Genomic DNA, 24,883 nt, shown 5'->3' with positions numbered 1-24,883 from the left:
ATTTCTCTCCTGTGAACCAAAATCGCTGTGCCAGATGCAATAAGTGGCAACTAAGTGGTGGCTGCCAAGAAGACTTATTGGAGAGAAGCAAAAGTTGAGCTTGGACTCTAGGCGAAAGCTCAGAAGAAAAATGGAAAGGATGGACTGCTCAGTCTCGCAACTTAAGATAACTTGAGTTTCACGACAGTGAACAGGGCTGCCATATTGTAGCGAGGCCTGTCCCAATGCTATTCCTTCTCGTGCTACATCAGTGGTCAGAGCGACCGCTTTAATAATGGGATCAGCCAGCCGTGAACGGTGGATGACAAGAGTGTCGTAGGATCAAGTGGAAGGCGTCGCTACAAAATTGCGACCCAGTTTCAGGAGTTATGACTGAATCCTGCCACAGCAATCCAGCTGTTTGCTACGTATGTATGAAGGCTTGTAGAGTGCTTTCGGCGCTAATTATGTGCTGATTTATAGAGAACCGAAAATCTGCAAATATCGTGCCAGTATGGGGGTCGAATCGGCAGCCAGCACCATGAGGGGAAAGCCGACAAAGTGGAAAGCTTGCAAGGCATGCACAGTACAGCTGCAGGGGGCAGCTTTGGATGCACAGCGTGAAATTATGCTCACTCAGGTGACAATCGCCCACAGGTGCATACACCACTCCGGCAGCTGCTACATATGGTGCGACCATGCAAACCCTATCTTGAAAGTGATCTGCAATGCAGACTGTCCGGGAGTAATGCTTGCATGTTGCCCACATTCACGGAATGAAACATCGCTGTAAATTTTTTTTGGCTGTTCACCCCGCCACTGCCTGATGTATTGGTGGTGACCAAAATTAGCACAACCATGCAAGCAGATTGTCGCTTTTAGGTCTCACCTCCTCCATCACACGTTACTGATGGAAAAAAATTTCGCCGATGATTACGATACTCCCTAATGTGAATTTTGAATGCAGCTGTTTAGGTGTTTTGAACTCGCTGTATATTGTGGCAAAGAATTCGATTGTGAAAGATAGGGTGCTCTCGGTGCCGGTGCTGAGCCTCTGCTCAGGCAGCCTGTTCAGCAGCAGTGGCAGATGAGGTGAAGAATTTCCACCGTTGCATCGCTCATTGTTCAGAAAGAAAGCGGGAACACTGGAAGCTTACGGCAGCACTTTGTTTTCACACTGACCGCATGCCTGATCGCCGCCAGCACTTCAGTTCCTCCTCACCCTTTCGCCATACCCTCCTCTGCTTTCGGTCTCATTGTTCGATCCACTACACCCTCCTCTCCACTTTCTCCTTGTGCCTCTTCCCTCTCGCCACAATTTCAATCCCCGCTGCACGCCGCTTTCACTCATTTTTCGCTGAGTTCGTCGGCTTGATTACAAGTGACCCTGACGCTCACCACAGGAATGGGCGCCTAAGAGCTGCGCTCTAAAAAATTGTGGCACAACTCATGTCTCCCGATCAATGATGACGTTAATGTGATTAGCACTGAAGCTACGTAGCGATCGATATACCGTATCGCCACCCCCTAGGTGCGTGTGTACAGGGACATACACATTCCGATTAGTAGTTTAAAAAAAAAGATTTTGCGCTTACCACAGCACTGTTATTTCTCAAATTTAGCAGAAACATTATGGAGTCTGGGTCATTCACTGCAACTCTTGGTACAGTTAATTGCCCGTTTTTTAGAAAAGAAAATGCGAAGTACCTTCGTTTAAGGCGATGCAAACTGCTGCCACAACAGCGCAAGTGTAAGCTTGTTTTGCCGTCTGCTGGCAGCTGCCAAAACCAGCTGGTCAGGGAGGGCTTCTATATGTTCCCGCTCGTCTGGAATACGTGGCGACTCTACCTGAACGACCCTCTTAGGGTGCCTCGATGTCCTCCTCGCCCGCCGCTCCGTTCAGGGTGGAGACAAGTGCGTCGTCTGCTACGGCGTCCGCCATGTTCTTGCCCGCTGCGAGCGGCGCGTTGTTGGCGCGCGTGTGGATGAGCGGTTTGACGGAAGCAATGCGCTTTTTTTATAACTTCGATGACGAATTTCTCTACTATTAAGAAATATTTTTGCACCGGAAAATTTGTGCGCATTCCCTAAGGCCCCTCTTTTATGCCAGCTCAACTTCGTGTTTCTATTTAGTGTCGTTTTAATGCAATCGTTTGGAAGTACCCTCGTAAAACGCGTTGCAACCAGTGATCAGTGGCCTGGCGTGTTTTGTTTGCGAACTGTAAATACAGAAATTAAGTTTCGCGGCAGTCATTTTGTTTCACAGTGAGAAATGATGCGTTTAACACAAGCGTTCATAGAGGAATGCAAAAATTGCTACGCTGCCAGCATTTCTGTTCTTCGCGAAGAGTTACGCCGTGAACCTGTGTTGCTTGTGAGCGTGTTGGTATGCAGCGCTGGAAATTCCTATTGCATAAGAAGATGTTGGTGGTAAAGGAAAGAGGTCAATAAGTGACGAGTAGATACGCGATTTCAGTCACGACGTTTGTGTCGCCATGCAGGTTTTTATTATATCAGCTGTCAGGAGGTGTCAATTGCCACAGGTCTTTCGTAGACCTCAGACCAACGACCAGAAACTAGAAAGAAGCCTTGAGTTAACTTGAACAAAATACATTAGAATGTCAGCTTGCAGCTCAGCTCGATAAGTTGGAAACAAAAGCGGAAAACTTGTACAAACACAAGGTGAAACATCAGCACGCACAGCAAAGTAAGAATAAACACATGAATGAAAACTATATTAAAATACTAACACAAATGAAACGAAAGTTTTTGAATTCTGGCGATATGCATTAAAATATAATTTCAGTGTTCACTGTAGGCTCACTCCTGCACACGTCTTGCTTGCATGCCCGTGAAATCCCGTTGCCGCGGCTTGACGCAGGTGCAAACGCAGCCCCAGTCTCGTGTAGTTTGACACAAAGAGCTTTTCCACTGTTTCTTTGTGTTCCTGACAGGCGCCCGTTACGCCGCACCGCAACATATTTGTCAAGTATGCGGTTACAGCCTTCAAAGATGATTTCATGGTGAAAACGCTTTCCGTCCAGGTGGTGATACCATTTAAAATGTTCCTCGCAATGTTTGAGAACTAGCATGACTGCATCGCTTGGGTAATGAAGGTTGCTGCTTTCAGAGACGTATTCCTTGAGGGACGTCAACTACGCATGCTCACTGCTGCTCACTGCTATCAATGCAGGCTTTCACTGCTCGCAGTGGTCAATAGATTCGAGGATCCCTTTTATAAGAAACCCACCGATATGAAACAAAATCTCGCACTCAGCTTATGTTAGCTATTCAACAAACGGGATCTCCGCGTCGTCGATAGCTTCAATATTGGCTGCCGCTTCTTCTTGCATACCTGCCGACAGCAGGTACTGTGCGTCATCGGCATCGTAGCTAGTCGTTGACGGTTTGTGGATGAATTGGCTGACACAAACACCTTGAGTGATCACTGCACAACGGCACGCAGCAGCCGGGCATTTTGTGCCGACGACACCCAGCGAACTCGTCGCAGCAATGTCCTACCACCTGCACCGTGCAGCGCACGCGGCGGGCATGAACATGGCGGCGGTGGCTAGAACGAACCGGTTCTGGCGGCACCGGCGCCGTCAAAGAATGTCTCCACCCTGAACGGAGCGGCGGGCGAGGAGGACATCGAGGCACCCTAGACCCTCTGGCCAAGCTGCGCCATCTAGCGCCACCGCCATGATCGTGCATGGCGCGTGTCGGAATATATATGACGCTGGTTGAATTCCGTCCAACACCGAATAACTTTTAAAGGATTTTTGTTGTTGAAGAGCGGCACATACCCAGTGGCACATATCCGGCAGCACGACAGAGGAGAAACGGGGCTCCAACTCGCGCCGTCGCTCACGGCGGTATATAAGCAGCTGCGCTTGCCTCTGCTAGACACTCACGAGGTGAGATGCCTCCTGGAGACAGAGCTGTTCGTTGGAATGAGAAGCGAAGGTTGCGGCGTGCTACAGAGACTGTTTCTAGGTGGCTTTGCTACGGCGCAGCGACTATACGCGCCCCGCATCGGACGCGGTGAGCGTCGAGCAACGCAGCGTTCGGCGCGACAACGAAATGTGCGCCTGAGCAAGCGCCGCACGCCTGAGCCGACGCCGACGACACCGGCTTTTCTGCGACACGAGCTCCTTAACGCTGTCGCGTTAAAATAAAGGCTAGTATGCTTCGCATCCTGGGCTTAACCTTAGCTAAGCCACAGCCATTTTTTATGTAACACCAAGACATGCGCATGCTTGTTGTTATCTTGTCCAAGAAATAAAATATGATGACCTAATAAACAACCCATTTTTACGTTTTAGTAAATAAAAATAGAAAATATAATATCAAGATCCTGAAGAAAACAAAACCAAGTCTTGAGTTTTGTGTTTCGGCCATCTGGCGGGATACTGTCGAAACTGCGATAGGCGAAAGCCTATTTGCCTTTGTTGCTGTTGTCTGAACTGTTCTGCGAACGGACGCCGCCGTGGCCGCGAGCATGGGATGCTATCATAGCCGTGCCGTATGGCTGCAAGGTTTGTCGCCGATGTGCGTGTGTGTGAAGTGATTTTAGGAAAGGAAAAGGAAGAGATGAGTGCAGCGCCGATGTGCGCGCACCACCACGCGTATGTCCGCTCGCGCTCTCCCACGCGCTCATTCGCACAGCGCTACTGGCTTGGCGCCTCCTCTCCATCTTGCTGTTAACAGCGCAAAATGTAGACGAGAGACGGGACAAGATGACACCACAAGCGCTGTATATCTCTCCATGCTCCCCCAACTAAGGCTTGCGCCTTAAAATATATCACGCAATCGAACCGCGGCCAATACGACGCGCAACGATAGGTGCGAGTGATTAAACCACTCGGCCACGGCTTCCAATGCTTTCGCCGTGATATGATCGGATTTTTAAAGATACCACGTGCATTTGCACGACTGTGTTTCAAAAATCGCTTGTGGGATAGTGTTACGCCATGTGTAGAGAGTCGGGATGGGTATCCATCGAAAGCCGTGTCTCCGGACTACATACGCTGTCGGCTGCTACAGTAGCAGCCGTAGTTTTATAACACCTACCGTTTTTGTCTCGAAAATCGAGTACAAATTTTTGTCGTTTCCATAGGCTTCCATTGCTGAATCTTTAACCGCTCTGGGAACAAAATTCTAGCTTGCCACAGCGTGATCACTGGATTTGGCTCGTGTACATTCTCTTCTAGAACATGTATGTCACCTGCCTTTTTCAATAATCGGCCTGCAGCTTTAATTATTCGCGAAAAACCCGCTCGTTCCATTGAAAACGTGCTAGCTTTGTGCCGCGGCCGCTTGGGGCGCTAGTTGGTACGTGTCCAGAAAAGCTGGATATGAGCTCTGTTGGCGATACTATTGACATCTTAGACGTTCACAAGCACTAATCTGTTATTTCATCTTGTCTTAATATTTTCCTTTAGTGTCCCTTTAAGTCAAGCTAAAGTGATAGATGATAGATATTTCTTGGCCCGGTTTCTCCATGGCTGCGCGCTTGCGTTTTGCGCAAAAAACCGTAGCGCGGTCTGTCGGTACAGTGCCTAGAATACTGTACTGTCGGGCGCCGTTTTACTCACCGATGGCAGTAAATGGCGGTGATGGCGTATGCAGCGTCACCACTTCACCCCGCTCTGTGGCCGGCGAACTGAATTGCGCAAAAGGTATGCTGACCCTTCAGACGCGGTTTTCGTTTTAACTAAGTATTTTTCTTGGCACAAGACAAGCGCTGCGAGTTTTTTGGAATGGTATTTTAACAGTCCGCGTTGACTTCATATTTTCATTTAGTGTCCCTTTAAATCATTTTTAACCGTTTCTGTTAAAATAGATCGCACGGCATGCTGTGCGGGTCGTGTATGGCGCTATATAAGCGTTGATATGGAAGACGACGACGATGAGGTCAGATAGTGGATACGCGCCACAGTTTTCCGGTCATCATCGTCACTTACGTAAGGGCTCAGTGTTTCTTGCTAAGTGATCCGTATTTTGGCCTCCCGATTCGTTCTCTTGAAGAGTGTCCCGCATTTCAAGCAGTGGGCGAGTGACGTGGACAACTAGGGGCGCCAGCACCATTCCCAGAGACTCCCACGCAAGTAAGAACAGGCACGGGCTTAAAAGTCAGCTAGTGCACACAGTAGGGCACTGCACACGCGCTCCTGCGGGAACCGCCAATGCTTTGTTTGAGAGCCGAGTGTGTGAAGTTATTGGCATGCGGCACATTCGTTTGATTAACGCGCACAGGCCACGCACGCGCACAACACCTTGCTTACCATGCAGATGGTATAAGTTGGTGACGCGCTGGTAGCGCAACACATTCAGGCAGCTTGCGCGTGACGAAACGAACGCGGATACTGCCGTGCCATAATGAATTCTCTATCCCTGCAGGAGACAAGCCGATTTTATAAAGTCGCAGTTTCTTCAACGGTCCTCTGACATGGTGACGTTAGTGCAAGTCACCTGACTTTTGCACCTGTGTAGTTTGGACTTTTAATGGGAACCGTTCTGCTGATGTTGGCATGCACCCCTTCTGTGCAGCACTCCGTGTTGCGGACCTTTCTCACTCGGACATGTGAAAGAGGTCGTCGTTTTATATCGTTTTCGACAAAAATCTGGGCTCGAATACAACGCTTTTCGTTCGCAAGTGCTCTATCTGGTATTGGCTGGCTGCCTTCGCCAAAAATACGTCCGACATCCTGATAGGCTGGCAGCTGCTCTTACGAACAGCTTTTAGCCTAAGAACATTTCTGTGTATACAGGCCCTGATTACTTAAACACGAGTCGAGCCAAGCTTTGTTTTTGCGGGTTGCCTTAAATTTCGCGAAAAATTAAAGCACCTGTTAGGTGCAAGCGAAATGCTCAAAATGCCATTAAACATTTAGAAACCACTTGGAACTGCTAAATATGCTACGGTATAACTTTCCCATGGGAAAGGGAACTGTCAAGGTACAGAAAATCCCAGCCCCGTATTTCACAGGTCTTCGAACTTTCAAAATCACGCACTCTGGAAAGTGGTCTTCGCTTCGTGCGCGGAACTTACCCCAGCATACCTCACGTAACTATAGGCTTTACTAAATATGTTTGTTGCTGAAAAAGAAAATGAACCCATCCATGGCCTTTTATATGCGATCTCTAGTTGGTCTTACTCTTCCGTTCCATAGATAAATACTAAGTTAGCCAATAAAAAGATGAATAAAAATTATGGGGCCACTGAGGAAGGTGCATGCGGAAGCATTGTACCACTTGGCTACACGTGCGGCGCACTCGATTCCACGGCATGAGAATTCCCGGATGTTCAGATGGTTATTACAGAGCGGTATTTGTATGTATACGTTTAATTATACATAAAGTACATTATACATAATGCATTATACATTATACATAATTGTATATAAAACGCGCCCGCTGCATGCTCGGGGGTCTAGGCAGCACATTATGCCCGCGCGCCCAATCGGCCGCGTGGTGAAGTTTGTGCAGCGCTGCTGCAGCGTCTGCCTGCCTAGGACGTGACGCAGCGCTCCAGACAGCGTTGCCGTGGTGTTCGAATCAATAAGCGTCGCTCATAGAGTTTCTCACTATATTACCTAGAGGGAAATCTGGCGCTGCTGCGCTGTGGTATGCATGGGAATGCCGCGGTATATTGTGACTTCGGAATGGCATCGTTCTCGGAGAGCCAGGCAAGCACCGTTCCGTCTGTCACAATGATTCATATTCTACTAAAACTACACGTAAGAAGCTGTTTTAGTTTTATTATTACACAAAAACAGGTTTTGTTTAACTATGAGAACTTGTTATTGCATGTACAATTATATGGTACGTAAAAAGTATCAGCGGGGCACTAAAGTTGGAGGACAGACGACGAGATTCGCGCTCGCTTTGGAACAGTTTGTCGTCTGTTCTTGCTTCTCTTCCCTTCGTCATGCATTGTAGGTGAGTAAAGATGCAATTTGCGTGAATGGAAATATTTTATGAAGATTTTACTTTAAGAACGCGTTATTTGTGTAGCCATATCCACGTTTTAGACGAAGTCTCTTACAACACCAGCTTCGTAGACACATATACCGTCATTCCCATGACGGCACGGCGCCCCTTAAGAAACTCCCGTAGACGGTGGCGCCATATTCCCCTCTAGGCGTTATAGTGAGAAACTCTATGGCGTCACTGCCTGCCCACCATGCTCATTCCTCCTCCAACTGGCAGCGCTCTTCCGCACACAGCGCGTGCTCACCATTCTTTCAGGTGGGGCAAGGTCACAAAAGCCCGCTGCTCCTCCTCAGGGTGGCTAGAATGGTGCCCCTCTTGGAGTCACTTTTACTACGACGTTACTGTTTCGTATACTGAGGGCATGCAGAACCCATCTGCGGTAACGTTTCTGTTAAAAGAAATGCGTTTGCACTTGAATTATCTGTCGCTACTGTTCGTGCTTACACTGTCGCTGATGTTGAAGCAATATTGCGACGACCTTCAAATGACTCTATTCCTACACCACAATCAGAAAAACACATATGTTGAGGGCCGTGGACTAAAAGCCACAAAACGGCTTGAGGAGACCTACGGTCACTTTAACTTGGCGCAGACGGACGGGAACGTAAGCGCAGCGCAAAAATATTGGTTACCTTTACAGAAAAAAAAAAAGCGAGGACAAAATGGGTATAACAACAAAAAGTATCATCCTATACACGTCGAGCGCGTTTACCACAATGTGACACAAAGTAACACACATGTAGCTCAATGTAAAGAAAAGTAGGAATGCAGACAAAAATATAGCAATTTCAGTTTAATCAAAATATATTCGAGATACAGGAGGCCAAATGCGAAAGTGGACGAGCTTCTAGTGCAGACATAAGAATAGAAATTTTTTTTTGCAAGCTGCTTAATTGTGGCTTTAGTAGAATACACAGATTAAGAAACACAGTTTAAATGGTATTAACTACTTATTACACCATATATGGTGTAATAAGTAGCGTAACATCGCGCACGTACCCGAAGCAAATATAGCTGCTTCGACGCCTGCGTGATGATGATCACCGTATATTATCTCTCATGCGTCTTTCACTTCGTGGTCAGATCGGTTTGGAGCGCTCCGAGACAGAGGATGACGTTTTGAGAGAATCATGTGAACCACTTGGCGCAGTCGAGTTCTTTTACCCGAATGCGCCGCCACTTCGAAAGTTCGAAAGTGACCAATCGAATACGCCGTATACGTCCAATTTTACCTGCAAAGAATGCGTGGTAGAGCTTGAACAGCTAAAATATTTGCCAGTACTCGGCTAAAGCGAAGCTTTCGTTGTGGCATCCTACGGGTTTTGATGTGTTAGTAGTTGTTGGTGGTGGTGATACTTAAAGATCAGGGTGTGGACGCCGGACGATGAGGAGCGGAGAGGTGCGGAGAGGAGGAAGGGTGGGAGGAGAAATACTCCGATTGGTTGACGCATTCGATCACGTCACCAAGCACTAGGCTGGGGCAGTGGAGACAACTGGCCACCTAAGTGGTGTTGAGATAGCACGTGCTTCGGAGTTGGCATGGTGCACCGGCGTTCGCTCGGCCGTAGAGGCCATGTGTGTACCCAAAGCGTCGTTTATCCTAAATCCCACAGTGCGTGAGATCTGCACGATTAAAAAAAAAATCAAGGCTATTCGAAGATGCATTTCTTTATGCTCTCTGGCTTGTTCCGCAATTCTCGGGGTTGCATAATTTTACCCTTGGAGAGACGGGCGGAATCACGAACTGTTGTCATCAGCCCCTAGCCGCATTTCGAGTTTGGAGATACAACTGATTTCTTATTTTGCCGATAGGTGTAATAAAGAGTTTTATACCATCGGCATACGTATTGTAGTTTACGGAATACGAAAACACCAGTGACGTAAACAGCAGCAGCAGCAGCGTGGTAGCGTGGTATTGTGGTTGTTTGTATAATCACGTAGTGTCAGAAATGTTTTTACGCTGTTCTCGACGAAGCACAAAAAAAGGACAAAAAAAAACACTATTCATTTATGAATGTGCCTGTCAATACCTTTAAGCCACCAGATAAATTGCATCATGGTCTATCCTTGCAATAATAGTATAATGCGCTGTGGTTGAACATAGGGAATCAAATGGGACTGCCAGTGCTGACGTTGACGTCTACATCTCCGGTATTCTGTAGATGGTAACATGCCACGCCAGGTGAAATTTTCTAATGACGCGTATGTCAGGAACTGCGCTCTCACGTAGATGCACTCGCGGCACTTCGCTTGACTGGCGCTGACTTCAGGTTGCGATTCCGATCGTGTCCTCCTGGTCAATGTTTGGAACATTGCCAATAGTTTATGAGCCGTCCTACAGTGTCTGTAGAGTAGGAATCAAACTTAGAGGGACACCTAATCTTTAGTATACGATAGGGCTAGGTGATTGGTCATTTAACCTTCCGTTTATTCGCTTAACGATATAATCACAATTAATTCTGTTTGTCGCGATTAATCGGTTGAGGTCGCATGAGCACAATCAAGCAAGCATCGACGTCGTCACCTCACTTGCTCAGCAATATGAAATTAAACGACAGATATACCTACAATGTTCCGAATTAGACGGCGCCTGAGTGTCTCTCAGGACAGAATCCACCGAAGTAAGCTACACTTCTAGACGGTGGATGAAAAGTCCAGCCTCTGGCTGCAGCTGCTATTGCATGGGCATAGAACAAAGGGCCAGCGACAAGATAATAGCATTTTTATATTTTTAAACCGGACTTTCATTATGTTCAGTAAATGAAACGAAATAACTGAAAGCGTGCTGTTCCGGACAATAATGGCTTTACCGCAATGTAGATGTGTAACGCGGAGAAGGGACGTGAGAATTATTTGCCGAAGTACTTGCCGATACTGCACCGCCTGCTTTATTACAAATCTTTCTAGTTAGACCCAGGTTAAAGGAGGTTAAAGGTTAAAGGATGGTATTTCCGACTTTTAATTTTTTTACGTTAAATTAATGTCCCAGACCTTGAAACCCTGGGAAAAATAATGAGAAGCCTCAGAGCACCCTAAATAATTTACTGTATAATTCTAAATAATTTACTTATAATTTTGTATAATTGACTGTATACTTTTCCATGAACCAGGGCCCGTATTCACAAGAACGTATTGCGCTAGAACTGTTTGTAAGAGAAAATTTCAGGCAATCCTGATTCCGGAAATATCATCAGTGAAGCCGGCTGGCTAATGGCAAAGATAACTTACGACCGAAAAGCTTTGGCAATTCAGATTTCACAAAGATTTTCTTTCGTAAATGTTTGCCATTGGCTCGCCGCCTTCGCGCCAATGGCATGTCTATCGTCACCACTGGCTGAATTTTTCTCTTACGAACAATTTTAGGGTAAGAGCTTTTTGTGAATATGGGCCCAGTAGCGGTTTCGCTTCCCAGGAGATGTTCGTGTCATAGCGTGATGGCACAGAAGGTGGTCACGTGGTAGCAGAATATGCCGACATTTTGGCCCTCACTCCGGTTCGACCGGTCGTCTAGCCATGCTCGCTGCGCGGCCCGATGTAGGATTGGCCATAACACAAATAATGCTTAAATGCATTTACGTGGTGTCGTAGTTCTCTGGGCATACACATTTAATCAGTATTCTTCCCGCGATAAACATCATGTATAGTGCTCACGGAATGAAGCGCGTCAATTTAGGGCTAAGTAATGCGCATACTTTCGTTTCAACCGGCTGCAGTTCGCGTCACATCGACGTAATTCTGGCGCGTACACTTATATCGGAGTCCTCGTCACCTTTGGTGACCAAATTCCTAGCGACATGACGTGTTGCTCTCACGTACTTTGCACATATGTAGGGCTCTACTAAATGCTCCGCGTCGCATTTCATTCCGTGAGCACTGTACACCGCCTTCGTCCTCATCACATCGCTGCGTCGAAGTTTCACAGTTTACATTTCGGCACAGCTTGTGAGTAGTGTAGTGTATAAACATAAACACTGCATGGGAGTACATGTTGCATGGGATAAAACTAAACGCAACGGTGTGCGTCAAATGGCAGTTGAATAGAATTTTAATACACACCGCTTGAGTAAAGCTTCGCTTCAGATAGATCCCAACATGTGCGTTGGTCTGCATAATTTTTTTCTAGGGTTTACAGGTCCAGGATCTTCATTTAACACGCACACATACAATAGAAGGCGCCAAAAATGTCATGTCAGTTATCCTCTAACCCTAGCTTCGTACGCTATATATGAGAGCCCATGGCTCTGTACGTCTCATGACGGGACTACAGCTGGCAGAGAACGTTAACAAGCTTCTTTGCCTCCGCACCTATAGACTACAACTGCGTCTGAGCAAGTTTGATATTGATTCGCGTATACATCTTCATGCTTTTTTAAATACAGATAAACAAGTACGCTTGTCAATATGCTTGATTGGACGTGCTTGATATATAAATAACCTAGATGTCGACTCACACAAAGTGCCGCTGACGGCATGTTAAAGCCAACTGTAGATTTATAACATGGTTTCTTTTGTCTTCAAAATGTATCAGAATAAACGACCAATTTTGAGTTCTTTTAGCTAAAGTATACATAAATCTGATTATTTGATGTAGAAGTTCGGATAAATCGGGTAATTTTCTGTATAGACATGCAGCGTCTATACGGTCAAGCGCTGATTCAAGCGAAGCTAGCTTCCCTGTTTCATCTGTTTCTTTTTCTCTCTGACAAGAGTCCCCATGACTACAGATCAGGGAACATAATAAAAGATTACAAATCTACTGGCCTTCGCATCTAACGACCTGCAAAAGGTGTTCAAATGCTGGTTAGATGTTTTCTTTAAATTATACGCATAATTATTTATAGACACCGAATATACTTTGACACGATAACAAGCGCGACAAATCAAATGCGAACTCTTTTTCTTCTTCAAGGTAAAGAGGCGACGGACCACAGGAAAGAGGAAAGCAAGTCACTAAATGGTGAACTATTGATTGTGTCAAGCAGCAAAGGCAAGCCTTCGAACAGACGTGAACGGCAACACGATGAACACGAAAGAAAACAAGGGCAAGAAGGCGAACAAGGACAAAAAACAAGCTAGCGCAAAAACCAAGGAAGACGGGAAAAAGCGAACAAAGTCATCCAAACGATCAAAGTCAAAGGATCCGTCCGCCTCGAGAGCGTCCAAGTCAGGGAAGAAGAAAGATCGCACCGCAAAGAAACGCGGCGACAAATCACGCGATGGCACAGGGGCACCCTCCGAGGGTAAGCCAGTCTCGAAGAAATCCAAACCACCCCAGCAAAAGGCAGCTTCGAAAAAGGATGCCCCGAGCAGCCATAAAACATCGAAGTCCTCCAAGTCTCGCCGAAAAGGTGGAAAGGGCTCGAGCGTCAAGCGAAAAAGTGTCTTTAGCAAGCTATATAGGAAGCTCAGGGGTTCCAAGAGCAAGGCTAAGAAATCGAAGAGAAAACCGAGCTCCAAGAGTGGCAAGGCGTCTGAATCGTCTAAACTGACCCCGACAGCCAGCTTGACGCAACCTGTAGGAACCTCAGACGTGAAGCAGCCTCCTCCTGAAGACCTCGCGTCGTCCAGCAAAGTGCCAGATCATAAGGAAAGCGCGCCCGAAGACAAGGATCTCAAACAAAAAGCATCCGAGCCGACGATGCCGGATCAGAAAGCACCAGAGGCAAAAATTCCAGAGGACAAGATGCCGGACGGGAAAACTGTAAAGCCAGTGGAGGTTAGCGAGCCTAGCAACGCTTCTGTTCAGGAGGTGAAAGCGAGTTCGAAGGATGCCGGGGTTGTCGACGCACCTGAGCAGACGGGCAAGCCTCAAGGCCAGAAATCTCCCAATGCTCTCAAAGAGCCTATCGAAAAAGTTGACCAAAAAGACCCGGCTCTTGCACCGGCTCCAAAGCAAGGCGATGAGAAGCTGCCTGAGACTTCAGGAGAACCGGCACCGGTGCAGCAAGACAAGCCAGCGACGTCACCGCCGGTAAAGACGGCAGCGTTGGGTATGTCGAACCAACCTAAATTTTCGTGCAGTGTGTTCCGAGTGGTTAATCCTGAAGTCAGCGGTTTATAATATATATATATATATATATATATATATATATATATATATATATATATATATATATATATATATATATATATATATATATATATATATATATATATATATATATATATATATATTTGCTGCATTGACGACCACAAGAACGGATACTTTACAATTCGTGTTTTTTTCTCCGCGACGGCGAATCCGGATTTCACAGGTCGATCTGGAGCGGGTTCGCGCTTTCCACTGGTCGTTTCGGAACAACTCCCTCCGCGCCGGATCGCTGTCACTACTAGCTCCGCCGCCGAAGCGCGGATTCAGGCGGAAATAGGACGAGAAGCATACGTCGCTTCCGCCCGTTGAGGGATGGCGACTTTGGTTGCACGAGCGGAAGTCGGTTTGTGTGACATGTGCGCAAAAAACTTCCGATATGCTCCGTAATCTCCACGGAGCATTTCTGCTCTCCACTTTCAGATTCAGATGGTTGAACTTCCGAGTGCTTGCTCCAAAATTTCGGCAGCCGCTCCAGATCGACCAGTGAAAAACACCATAACACATAGGGGAGGCAAAAAACCGGTCTGCAGGCAAGCGTGGTGAGCACTGTATCAAGCTGTAGTGAGGGACTATGCGTAACTGCCACGTGTGTAATATGACATGAGAAAAGAAAAAATTGAGACCGTATGCAAGAGAGGTTAAAAGCCCATACTTATGGAACATTTTATTAGCAGTTCGGTCCTCAGCAAGTACATATTACGCACCATCATGAGCCGAATTAACAATTAAGCGGCTCTAGGAGAGTAACGTTAGGGCGTATTCTGTAGTGCAGTCGCGAGTTGACGCTAGTATGTTCTCAAAGCCCGTACATTTCGTTTCCAAAATGTGTCAGGAAATGTATTGGTGTTCCGTGGAGCGTTGTTTCACAGTAAGGCTTTTGGCGAAATAATACGTAGAACTCCAGCGTATCTTGCTTCACATTTTGGGGACAGGGACTTCGGAACTTCACTTGTCTCAAGTCGTTTGTAAAGTGTAGAGGGCTCCACCTCTGACTACATCCTCAAGCCCACGATTGCAACGTACAGGCAAATGTGCGAGTCGCTCTTATGTTTACTGGTGCGGTCGCGAATATTGTCTTTCAGAAAAAGCTAGCTTTATCTCCAATACGCTGTCTACTTTAGTAATTGTATTCACCTCACGTGGTATGGAATATTCTCTGATGAACAAGATTATTACCTACAGTAACAATAATGAGCGTACGCGCAGCCACTTTTGCAATATGCGAACTCCAGCGGCACCACAGCTGAGTTGGAGATATACGAAAAAAATGCAATTTCCTTTTCAAGGACTAAGAACATTCTTTGGATTGCTTTCTTATGCAAAAACAAACGAGGAAATAATAAAAAATTTGTTGAAAAGTTGCAGTTTCGCTCGAGGGTCGAAGCATTGACAACGAAAGCACGTTATAACAATATTACACGAAGCATACTTGTAGTCATACCGTGGGCCGTATAAATTGCAGTGAACATTCTCTTACTAACCAAACACACGTGGTGTCATGCGTCCAACGACACACATGAACAGAGTTCATTATATGACCTCGAGCACTGGCGGTCACAACGCTGATGCGATGAGGAAGTGCCAGTGCGGGCTTTGTGTTGCCGCTCCCTTCATTATTTCAATGTGTCGCGCTTCTGAAACTCAGAAGATCAATGTGACCTCCAAGAGCCGGCGCACGGGACACGCATGCGCCATCGCACTGCGGGACAGCACGGCGACGCCGGTGGCGCCAACGCGCCTGGACTGTCAGCATAATTATTGTCGCAATGAAAGAAAAAAGAAACCATTTGAAAAAAAAAGTGCTTTATGAATGTTTCCTTTGTGTGCACTCTTACGCTCTCTGGCTAGCAGTTTTAAGTCTTGGACCCAAACACCATTTGTTATTTATTTTCGCAGCTTAAAAATTTAAAGAGCATGACGCTTAAGGGATTCGACGGCAAATTAGTTTTTCGACAGCGCTTGCAGGAACATTCTTTTTTGTCTGTCGCCATTCGGGAAGCACAGGGGTGGCAAACTCTCGTCGGGAATCGGGCTACGTCGATATATGCGCAGCTCCCACAGGACGACGCTATAACGTATACCGTATATCCCGGTGAGGGTTGAGAGAACTTACTGGGGCTTAGGCTTGCAGCTTAGGCTGCAGAAGGCCTTGTTGACAGCATACAAAGGTTTTGCATGCCGCGTGTGGGCCCGCTTTCCACGGATTGCCTTGTTTGAGACCCCTAGTATAATGCATCACCACTCGTGGTTCGTTTGGCCTTTCAAGTCGTGACGCAGACGATTTCAAAGCGTTAGCATTTATCTCGTTGCTCAGTTTCGTGTTGTTACTTTACTCAGACCTCCTCTATCATCTCTCAAACCTCCTCCACTATCCTCTCTGGTGGAAGCCCACGAGATGACGTGTGCGCTTCCGCCAATAAGAGGGGACAGTTCGGTCACGTGACCGAAAGCTTGGCTCTCTGGAAAACCACCAAGTGTTGTTGCCCTCCGCGCATCATGGGTGGCGAAACACACCTATTGCGACCGCAGTATCGTGGAAGTTCTGTCACGGCGCGGTCACACCTCGCATTTCTCTTTGTGAGGAGGTGACGTCGCGGCCCTTTGCTGCCGCGTCGCGTTAAACGGATGTGCTTACGAGAACGCCGACGGCTGTGGCTCGCTCGGCGCGCTGCGCGCCCGGCTGCGCCAGTGTGTGAACGCTTAGAAAGCTGGCGAACACTAGGGCATCGGATAGGAGCGTATTACTTTAAACCAGAACGCCATAAAACATCATTTACACTGAAATGTCATGTAGGAAGCTGGACCTTCAGACCCCCAAGCAATTGGACGAGCTTGAGATCGGGCATGAAAACGCTTAGCCCGCACCATACCTAACGCTTAAACATCCGCGGTACGCACTTCTAACCGTCGTGTAATTTTGAAGACAAGGTATTCTTAGCTGACTTCACACGTATTTGGTGTATCAGCGTATCTTGTTCCAGAAAAAAAAACAACCCTTTCGTTCCGTCATGGCGTCGTAGCGATTGGCAAGGGGTATCAAAACGTAGTTCTCAAGGGGCCATAATTAGTCGTCGACTATGTAAAATTGACGGTACGGGCGTAATTGGCGCCAATATAGTAGGAAATGAACCACATTGCACTTTACCCCCGGAAAGAGTGCATCACCTTGTGTAGAATTATATTGAGGCAAAGCCACCGTATGGCAAAAGTCAGACTTTTGGGAAATGAAGCGAGTTCGCTTAGAGTAAGCAGTGCCCGCGCGTGGCAGATGTGTCTGGAACGCAGCTTCTGCGGTGCCCACAAGAAACGAAAATTAGTCGCAGAGTAGCTAAAATTAACAGTATGGCTGTAATTAGCACCAGTACAGTCGAAAATTAACCACGTAGCATCACAGATTGCACATTCTCCAAGATCAGCCGACCTGGGCTCTTGGTCAAACAAAGAAAAAGTAAACCAAGTGTCGACGCTAAATAAGACAAGGTCCACGTAATTGCGCGTGAAATTCAATAAGAATAAGGTACGACATAAGTGAAAAATTAACGTGAAAAAGAGACACTATAGAGAGATATAACAAATCATCGAATCACTTGGCCCACCATGTACATACGTCGACCTTGTTTTTTTTACCGCCGACACTTGGTTGAGGCTTTCTTTTTTTCCTTTTTGTTTCAGCAAATATACACTCTTAGAAAATTTTACTCTTTGGGTCGTATCTTGTCCCGCAACAATAATCGTTATCTGTCTTGCCCAGCATTTCCTTTCTTTAACGCTGCGAGCCCGGTACTTCCAAGTCACCAACAGCTTGCACGTTATCAGCGTGACGCAGCATTCTCAACAGGAAAGTAGCGAGCGCTGAGTTTTCAAGAAAGAAACGCAAGCAAGACAGATGACGATTATCTTTGTGGGACAAGATACACTCTTAGAAGAATGTACACCCTTTGGGGCGTATCTTGTCCCACAACAATAATCGTCATCCGTGCTGCCCGCGTTTCCTTTCTTTAACGCTGCGAGCCCGGTACTTCCCAGTCACGAACGGCATGCGCGTTATCAGTGTCACGCAGCATTCTCGACAGGAAAGTAGCGAGCGCCGAGTTTTCAGGAAAGGAAACGCGAGCGAGGCAGATGACGATTATTGTTGTGGGACAAATATACACCCCAAAGGGTGCAACCGTTTTAAGAGTGTACGCCCCAAAGGGGTGTAAACATTTTAAAGAGTCTACTATGTATCGCTGCAGTATACACTCTCAAAACTGTTGCACCTTTTGGGGTGTAAATTTGTCCCACAGCGATAATCGTCATCTGCCTTGCTTGCGTTTCCTTTCCTGAAAACTCGGCGCTCGCTAGTTTCCTGTCGAGAATGCTGCGTGACACTGATAACGCGCATGCCGTTCGTGACTGGGAAGTACCGGGCTCGCCGCGTTAAAGAAAGGAAACGCGGGCAAGACAGATGATGATTATCGTTGTGGGACAAGATAAGCCCCAAAGGATGTAAATTATTCTAAGAGTGTACACATTCTAAAAACAGTTGCACCCTTTGGTGTGTATATTTCTCAAGTATTATTGCGCAACAAAAAAAGGCAAGGACGTAAGAGAAAAACACACACCAAGCACAAATTTTCAACTAAATTTATTGTGCCACTGAATCGGTTTATATATGTGAAGCAGTATAGACTGAACTGCAGAAAACGAACTGCACATTCGTGTAACATAGTTATGAGTCATGTGATGCCGCCTCCAAGAAACTTAGTTCTTAGGCACAATAAATTTAGTTGAAAATTTGCGCTTGGTGTGTGTTCTTACGTCCGTGTCTTTCTGTGTTGCGCAATAATACTTGAGTAATGGATTACCGACTTGGGCCCGGAATGCTGCTCTCATTAAGTGTATATCTGCTACACAACAATTATCTTCATCTGTCTTTCTTGCGTTTCCTTTCTTGAAAACGCTGCGCTCGCTACCTTCCTGTCGAGAATGCTCTGTCATGCTGATAACTCGCATGCCGTTCGTGACTTGGAAGTGCCGGGCCCGCAGCGTTAAAGGAAATGCGGGCAAGACAGATGACGATTGTTCTTGTGTGGCAAATATACACCCCAAAGGGTGCAGCTGTCTTTAGAGTGTAGAGCGCAGCTTATTGAACGTACGTTCTGCTGCTGCTGAGCTCTAAACGCAGCCGCTTCAGCCTCGTTCCGATGGGAGCTGGAATGCAAAAAACGCATTTGATTTCGCGATATGTTGCGAGCCCCTGGTGGAAACCACGACGTACTATGGCGTCCCTCATTGCGGACTATGCAGGCTTTGTTACTTTTTTTTAGCGAATGTGCATATTCTTGAGGAATGCCAGTGAATGCCAGTCTGGTGTAATTGACATAGACATATCAGATCATTACCCTGTATTCGTCACATTCAAATCTAACCCTCCTAGGTCAGATCCCTGTTATCTTACGTCTCGTCTTGATATTATAAATTTTGTTGATGTAATTGACAAAATTGACTGGACAGTTATAGCTACCAAACTAAATCCAGAAGAAGCGCATCAGTTATTTTGCTTTTTACTTTTAAAAGCTATTCATGCTAACACTGTCACTGTTAAGTGCAAAAAGAAATTTAAATTTCCACATAATCCTTGGATCACTAATGGGCTACTTGTGAGCATGAGGAAAAAAGAAAACGTATAGGAAGACTAAAAAACAGCCTTTCAATGTGAATTTAGCATTACGCTATAAGAAATATTGCAACATGTTGAGTAATTTATTGAAGAAATCTAAAAGGCAATATTACGAAAATGAATTCATGAGAAATAAGTTTCATCCAAAAAAAACAATGGCAACTTATCAACGAGTTTCTGAATGTACCGCGTTCTGGCAGTTCCATTGAAAAAGTAATCTACAATAATGTGACTATCACTGACCCGCCTAGCATTGCTCGTGCGTTCAGTAATCACTTTTATGAAATTCATAATACTACCCATGTTCCTTCTGTTTATCATACGAGCCGATGCGATAAATCTTTCTTTTTGTTTCCTGTAACATCTGAAGAAGTCCTTACTGAGATTTTCAACCTAAAGGACACAAGTCCTGGTTTTGATGGAATTTCCGCATTTCATTTAAAGCTTGTTGCTCCGACTATTTCTGATGCTCTCAGTAACTTAATTAACCTTATGTTCAAGACCGGTATATTCCCTGGAAGTCTAAAAAAAGCTAAAGTCATTCCTGTTCATAAAAAGGGTGACAAAGCTCAAGTCGCGAACTATCGTCCCATATGTGTTTTACCTTCAATTAGTAAAGTTGTAGAAAAATTAATACTTCGTCGTATTAACATTTACCTTAACAAATTTAGCTTGCTGAAACCCTGTCAGTTCGGTTTTCGTTCAGGAGGCTCGACTAACTTGGCTTTGCTAGCATTAATTGATTATATTCGACATTCACTTGATCTCGGGTACTTTGTTGGCTCGGCCTTTTTAGACTTTTCTAAAGCCTTTGATACAATAAACCACAAAGTTTTGTTTACTAAACTGGAGTCTGTTGGCATTTCAGGTCCAGCTCTTAATTTATTAAAAAGTTATCTGTTTAATCGTGAATTAACAGTGTACGCAGGCGGGGCTTTCGCTGAAAGCAAGATTATTAACCAAGGAGTGCCTCAGGGCGCGATTTTAGGTCCACTATTATTTTCCATTTATATAAATGATTTACCTGACTGCCTTAATTATACCCTACCTATATTATACGCCGACGATACGACTGTTGCCCTCTCGGATAAATCATTACTTTCGCTAACATTGAAACTAAACAGTGATCTGTCAAAAATTGCTGAATGGTGTAACACCAATTTTCTAGTTATAAACCCTACGAAAACGCAATTCATGTTATTTAAATCATCACAGAGACATTTACCTTGCTCTCCGACCATAACTCTGAATGGGCATGACATTCCTGCCTCCACTTGTGTTTCTTTCCTCGGCATCAAATTAGATCCCCACCTTAAGTTTACTAACCACATCGCACACATCAAACAAAAAACAGCATTTGGCATTAGAGCACTACTCAAATCACGTGCATTTTTTTCCGAAGAAGCATTATTGTCGTTATACTTCGCTTTCATTCATAGTCATATCATTTACGGTATCGCTTCTTGGGGCAATACTTATCATTGTCATCTTTCCTCTATTCAGCACATTCAAAATCAGGCTATCCGCATTATAACGCGAAGCCATTTTTTCTCTAACGCCTCTTCACAACTGCGTACAAACCGCATTCTTCAAGTTACTGATTTGTTTAACTATCATTCAGTGATAATATTTTTCAAATTACTAACTCAACAAGTTTCTTACAACTTTGTTAGTTCTGATCTCCTTTTTAATCCCAATAACACAAGGTTTGCAGCACAAGGAAATTTTTTGTTGCCTTTATGTCATACTAATTACGGAAAGATGGCTTCCTCTTTTTGCGCGCTTAAACTTTGGAACAGTCTTCCACATTCCATTAAGTTGTCAACTACCTTGTACTCGTTCAAATTGAACTCAAGAATTATTTGCTGTCTGATTAATTTCCTACAATGTCATTTTGCTATTTAGAAGCTGTGGAATTACCATTGATTGTGCATCTTTCCTCTTTTGTTTTTTATGTGTGTCGTCACTCAGTTTCTTGGTTATATTTTGCTTATTTCATGATTTGTTTCTCTGCTCTGTATACCGCTTTATTTCTTTTTATAACTTCTAATCCAAGGGTCCCGGTGCAGTCTGACTTTGGGACCCTTGTCTGTATACCATATTTTGTAACAAATTGTTATGCACGAATAATAAACTGAAACTGAAACTGAAACTGAGGCGCCCCTCTTTGCATGGTGGCGCAGAGGCTGTCCAGAGTGACAATCGCGCTCCAAGCGTGGTGGAGGCGGGCCCGATTGACGGTCAACAACAGCAGTCGTCCAAGCCCCGTGAGGAGGTCATCCAGCCGGAACGGTTGCCCATCAAGGACGAAAATTGGCCGGACACCGCAGCCAGCACGAACTTCACCTGTCCAGAGGTATGTGCCACGTGCTTCTGTCGTGGTGCGAGCCGCGTAGTTATTGAGACGTCGATAAAAGTACGGGCCATCTTTCTTGGGCCGCGCGACCGGAATATATATATGCCCGCGTGGATACTACACGCCTCAGTGTCTGAAAACCTCGAGCGCTTACTTGCCGAGGCACGGGAGCAGTGGCACCACAATTTGTTGAAAAAATGTGTTTTTTTTTATCGTGTAGGTGTGCGGCCCTCTCATCGTGCACTAAAAGAAGCTAAAACCTGTTGCTGTTCCCGTGACCACGGGTCTCGTCCGAGACTGGCATGCGACTGTTTTTCTGTGGCTTTATTGCCGTTGCGTTCCGGGGATGTCGAAAAACACCCGGGGCCTCCCAAGTTCTTATCAGTGGTTTGGCACATTGAAACACTGCCTGATGAATCTAGCTGACCAGATAAAATTATGTTCCAGTTATAACTCAAACACATGCTCTGTCACTCATTGCAAAGTTACAAAAGAAAAGAAAAGAAAGGAATAGAATAGCTTTATTTCCATCTACTTGATGGAGGAGGCTGCAAGTAAAAGCTGCTCCAGTAGGCAGCTTGACGAGGCCCGCAGCCCCCTCTCGAAAGGCAGCTCGAACTGGCTGCCGATAATAAAACCATCAAGAAGGGGCACACTATCATTGAGTCTAGTAGTGACACACACAAAAGTATTAAAAAAAATAGCAATACAATTGACCAGTTCGTTCACGTTCAAAAAACAATTCCCATAGTTCAAGAAGTCAAGAAATGAACAGCCGCCCGAAGTAACTTAATACAATCGGCGTCTTCAGCAAATGGAAGACAGATCGCGTGTGAAAATTATTCTCGGCACTTGCTGAGTTCTTGACTAGCGTTTCATAATATGCGATCAAAATTTCTTTAAAATATAGGGAGGATGCAATAATTAAGCGATTTCCTCGGGATTGCTACTGTCACAGAGGCGTAAAATAAAATATAACAAGAGATAGAAATGGGATAAATAGTTATGCGAACTAGACCAATGAACTTTTTAGCCGAACAAGTCACATGATTGGTCTGTGTATGAAATACATGAAGCCCATCGTCCGAGGAGCTCATAACCGGTTCCAGAAACGCAAAAAAAATTGACGTGACAAATTTTAAAGCTCAATGAATTCCGCCCAATTTCACATAGAATTTAAGCGAAACTGAACTGCCGAAGAGAGCAACTGTCACGCTCTTACTGGACCCCCTTGACTGAAGTGACTGCTTACTCCTCACCGTCGGACAAGCACGAAGCGACCGAGATCGTGGCTTGATAATGGCTATTCAAGAGGCGCAGCGTGACTGGGACGGAGACAAAGAAACACAAACCACATCACAAGCGCTGACCAACAGCAGGTTTTATTTGGACCTAAACCGGCTTACTTTATGCGCAAAAGGCTTGCCATATAACACCGCAGTTAACACAGATATGGTCAAATATTTGATCAACCAAAAACGAGATACCGCAAACGTTTAAGAATGCATTGCTAAATCAATAGAAACAGTAAGAACAATATATGTTCATCGAACATAGTTTACTATCGTCACGTATCTCGATGCTTAGGGCTAAGGCGAAGTCACTGTGCAGAAAAAATGATAATGAAAACAAGGAACATGCGCACAAAACAAGGTATCCACACACTTGGTTTGAGCAAGCTTCTGTGACGAAAAAAGAAAAGAACACCTTTAAAAGGGGGAGAAACATTTAAGACCTAAACAAAACCTTCAAGAAACTCGATCTCAGGGTCATTCAAAAATATGGATGGCTTGCTGACGCAGTTGTCCGGCGATCTTTTAATAATAAAAAAAGCTTCTACGATTTCTCGCTCGGTCCTGTCTCTTGCTTTCCTTAGAAATTTTGTGTGGTTTGCGGTTCTTTGCCTCCTTCCCAGTCGCGCTGCGCCTTTTGAATAACCATGAACCGACTAGCCCAAATCAAAGTTTTAACGCGATAGCGTTAAGGAGCTCGTGTCGCAGAAAAGCCGGTGTCGTCGGCGTCGGTGTTGGCGTCGGCTTCCGCGGCGTTGACCGTGAGCGATAAATCACGGCAGGCACTTCATAAATAAAAAGCAACTTCCAAGATGGGCTGGGTGGGAATCGAACCAGGGTCTCCGGAGTGTGAGACAGAGACGCTACCACTCAGCCACGAGTTCGATGCTTCCAAGCGGTACAAACGCGCCTCTAGTGAATGCGGTGTTGCCTTCGAAACGAGCCGTGGAAAGTTATACTGCGGTGTATATCGGTAATTATGAACATGTAACTTACAGAAGTCGCAATTACACGAGTAGCGAAATGCGTTTCTGCTGCATTCCTTCTGCGCTTTCCGCACACGCAGAGCCACCTTGCGGCAAACACAGAAGGCCCCCTCCTCTCCATGTACGGCGCTGCCCCGACAGATGGCGCGCCACGCGCGCATTGGAGCTGTGCGGGGTGGGTCCCGGCGGCCCGGCGCGGACTCTCCCCTGACAACGCTTCGCCTTGCTCCCTCTCCAGAATCAAGCGTCCTTCCTTTCTTTAGATCACTATCTGTCTATCTCTCTGCCCGTGCCGATCACGACGTTTGGCTGGCGTGCATCATTTCCCCCTCCGAGATACCGAGTTCTTTGGTTCGTTCCGCTTGCTCAGGCGCACGTTTCGTTGCTGCGCCGAACGCTGCGTTGCTCGACCATATGGCTCGACGCTCACCGCGTCCGATGCGGGCCGCCTCGTAAGTGATGGCTGCCCTGTAGCCCATTGTCTTACACCCCTTGGCGGGTCGACGGGAACGCTGTCGC

General features: G+C 45.9%; 1 protein-coding gene across 2 annotated transcripts in view; it reads left to right on the top strand.

The window, feature by feature from the left end:
- The first annotated feature begins 5,882 nt into the window (after window positions 1–5,882).
- Window positions 5,883–24,883, top strand: part of LOC135902982 (uncharacterized) — a 113,902-nt gene continuing 94,901 nt past the window's right edge. For both annotated transcript variants that reach the window (XM_065433310.1, XM_065433312.1), the window contains exons 1-3: window positions 5,883–6,089; window positions 12,887–13,967; window positions 21,914–22,086. In XM_065433310.1, coding sequence (XP_065289382.1) covers window positions 12,998–13,967; window positions 21,914–22,086 — 1,143 coding nt within the window. In that variant the 5' untranslated portion in view covers window positions 5,883–6,089; window positions 12,887–12,997. The remainder of the gene's footprint in view (window positions 6,090–12,886; window positions 13,968–21,913; window positions 22,087–24,883) is intronic.

The sequence above is a fragment of the Dermacentor albipictus genome, chromosome 1, assembly GCF_038994185.2.
Source record: "Dermacentor albipictus isolate Rhodes 1998 colony chromosome 1, USDA_Dalb.pri_finalv2, whole genome shotgun sequence".
Taxonomy (NCBI): domain Eukaryota; kingdom Metazoa; phylum Arthropoda; class Arachnida; order Ixodida; family Ixodidae; genus Dermacentor; species Dermacentor albipictus.
Note: the sequence above shows the minus strand (reverse complement) of the source record. Positions and strands in the feature narration are given on the sequence as shown.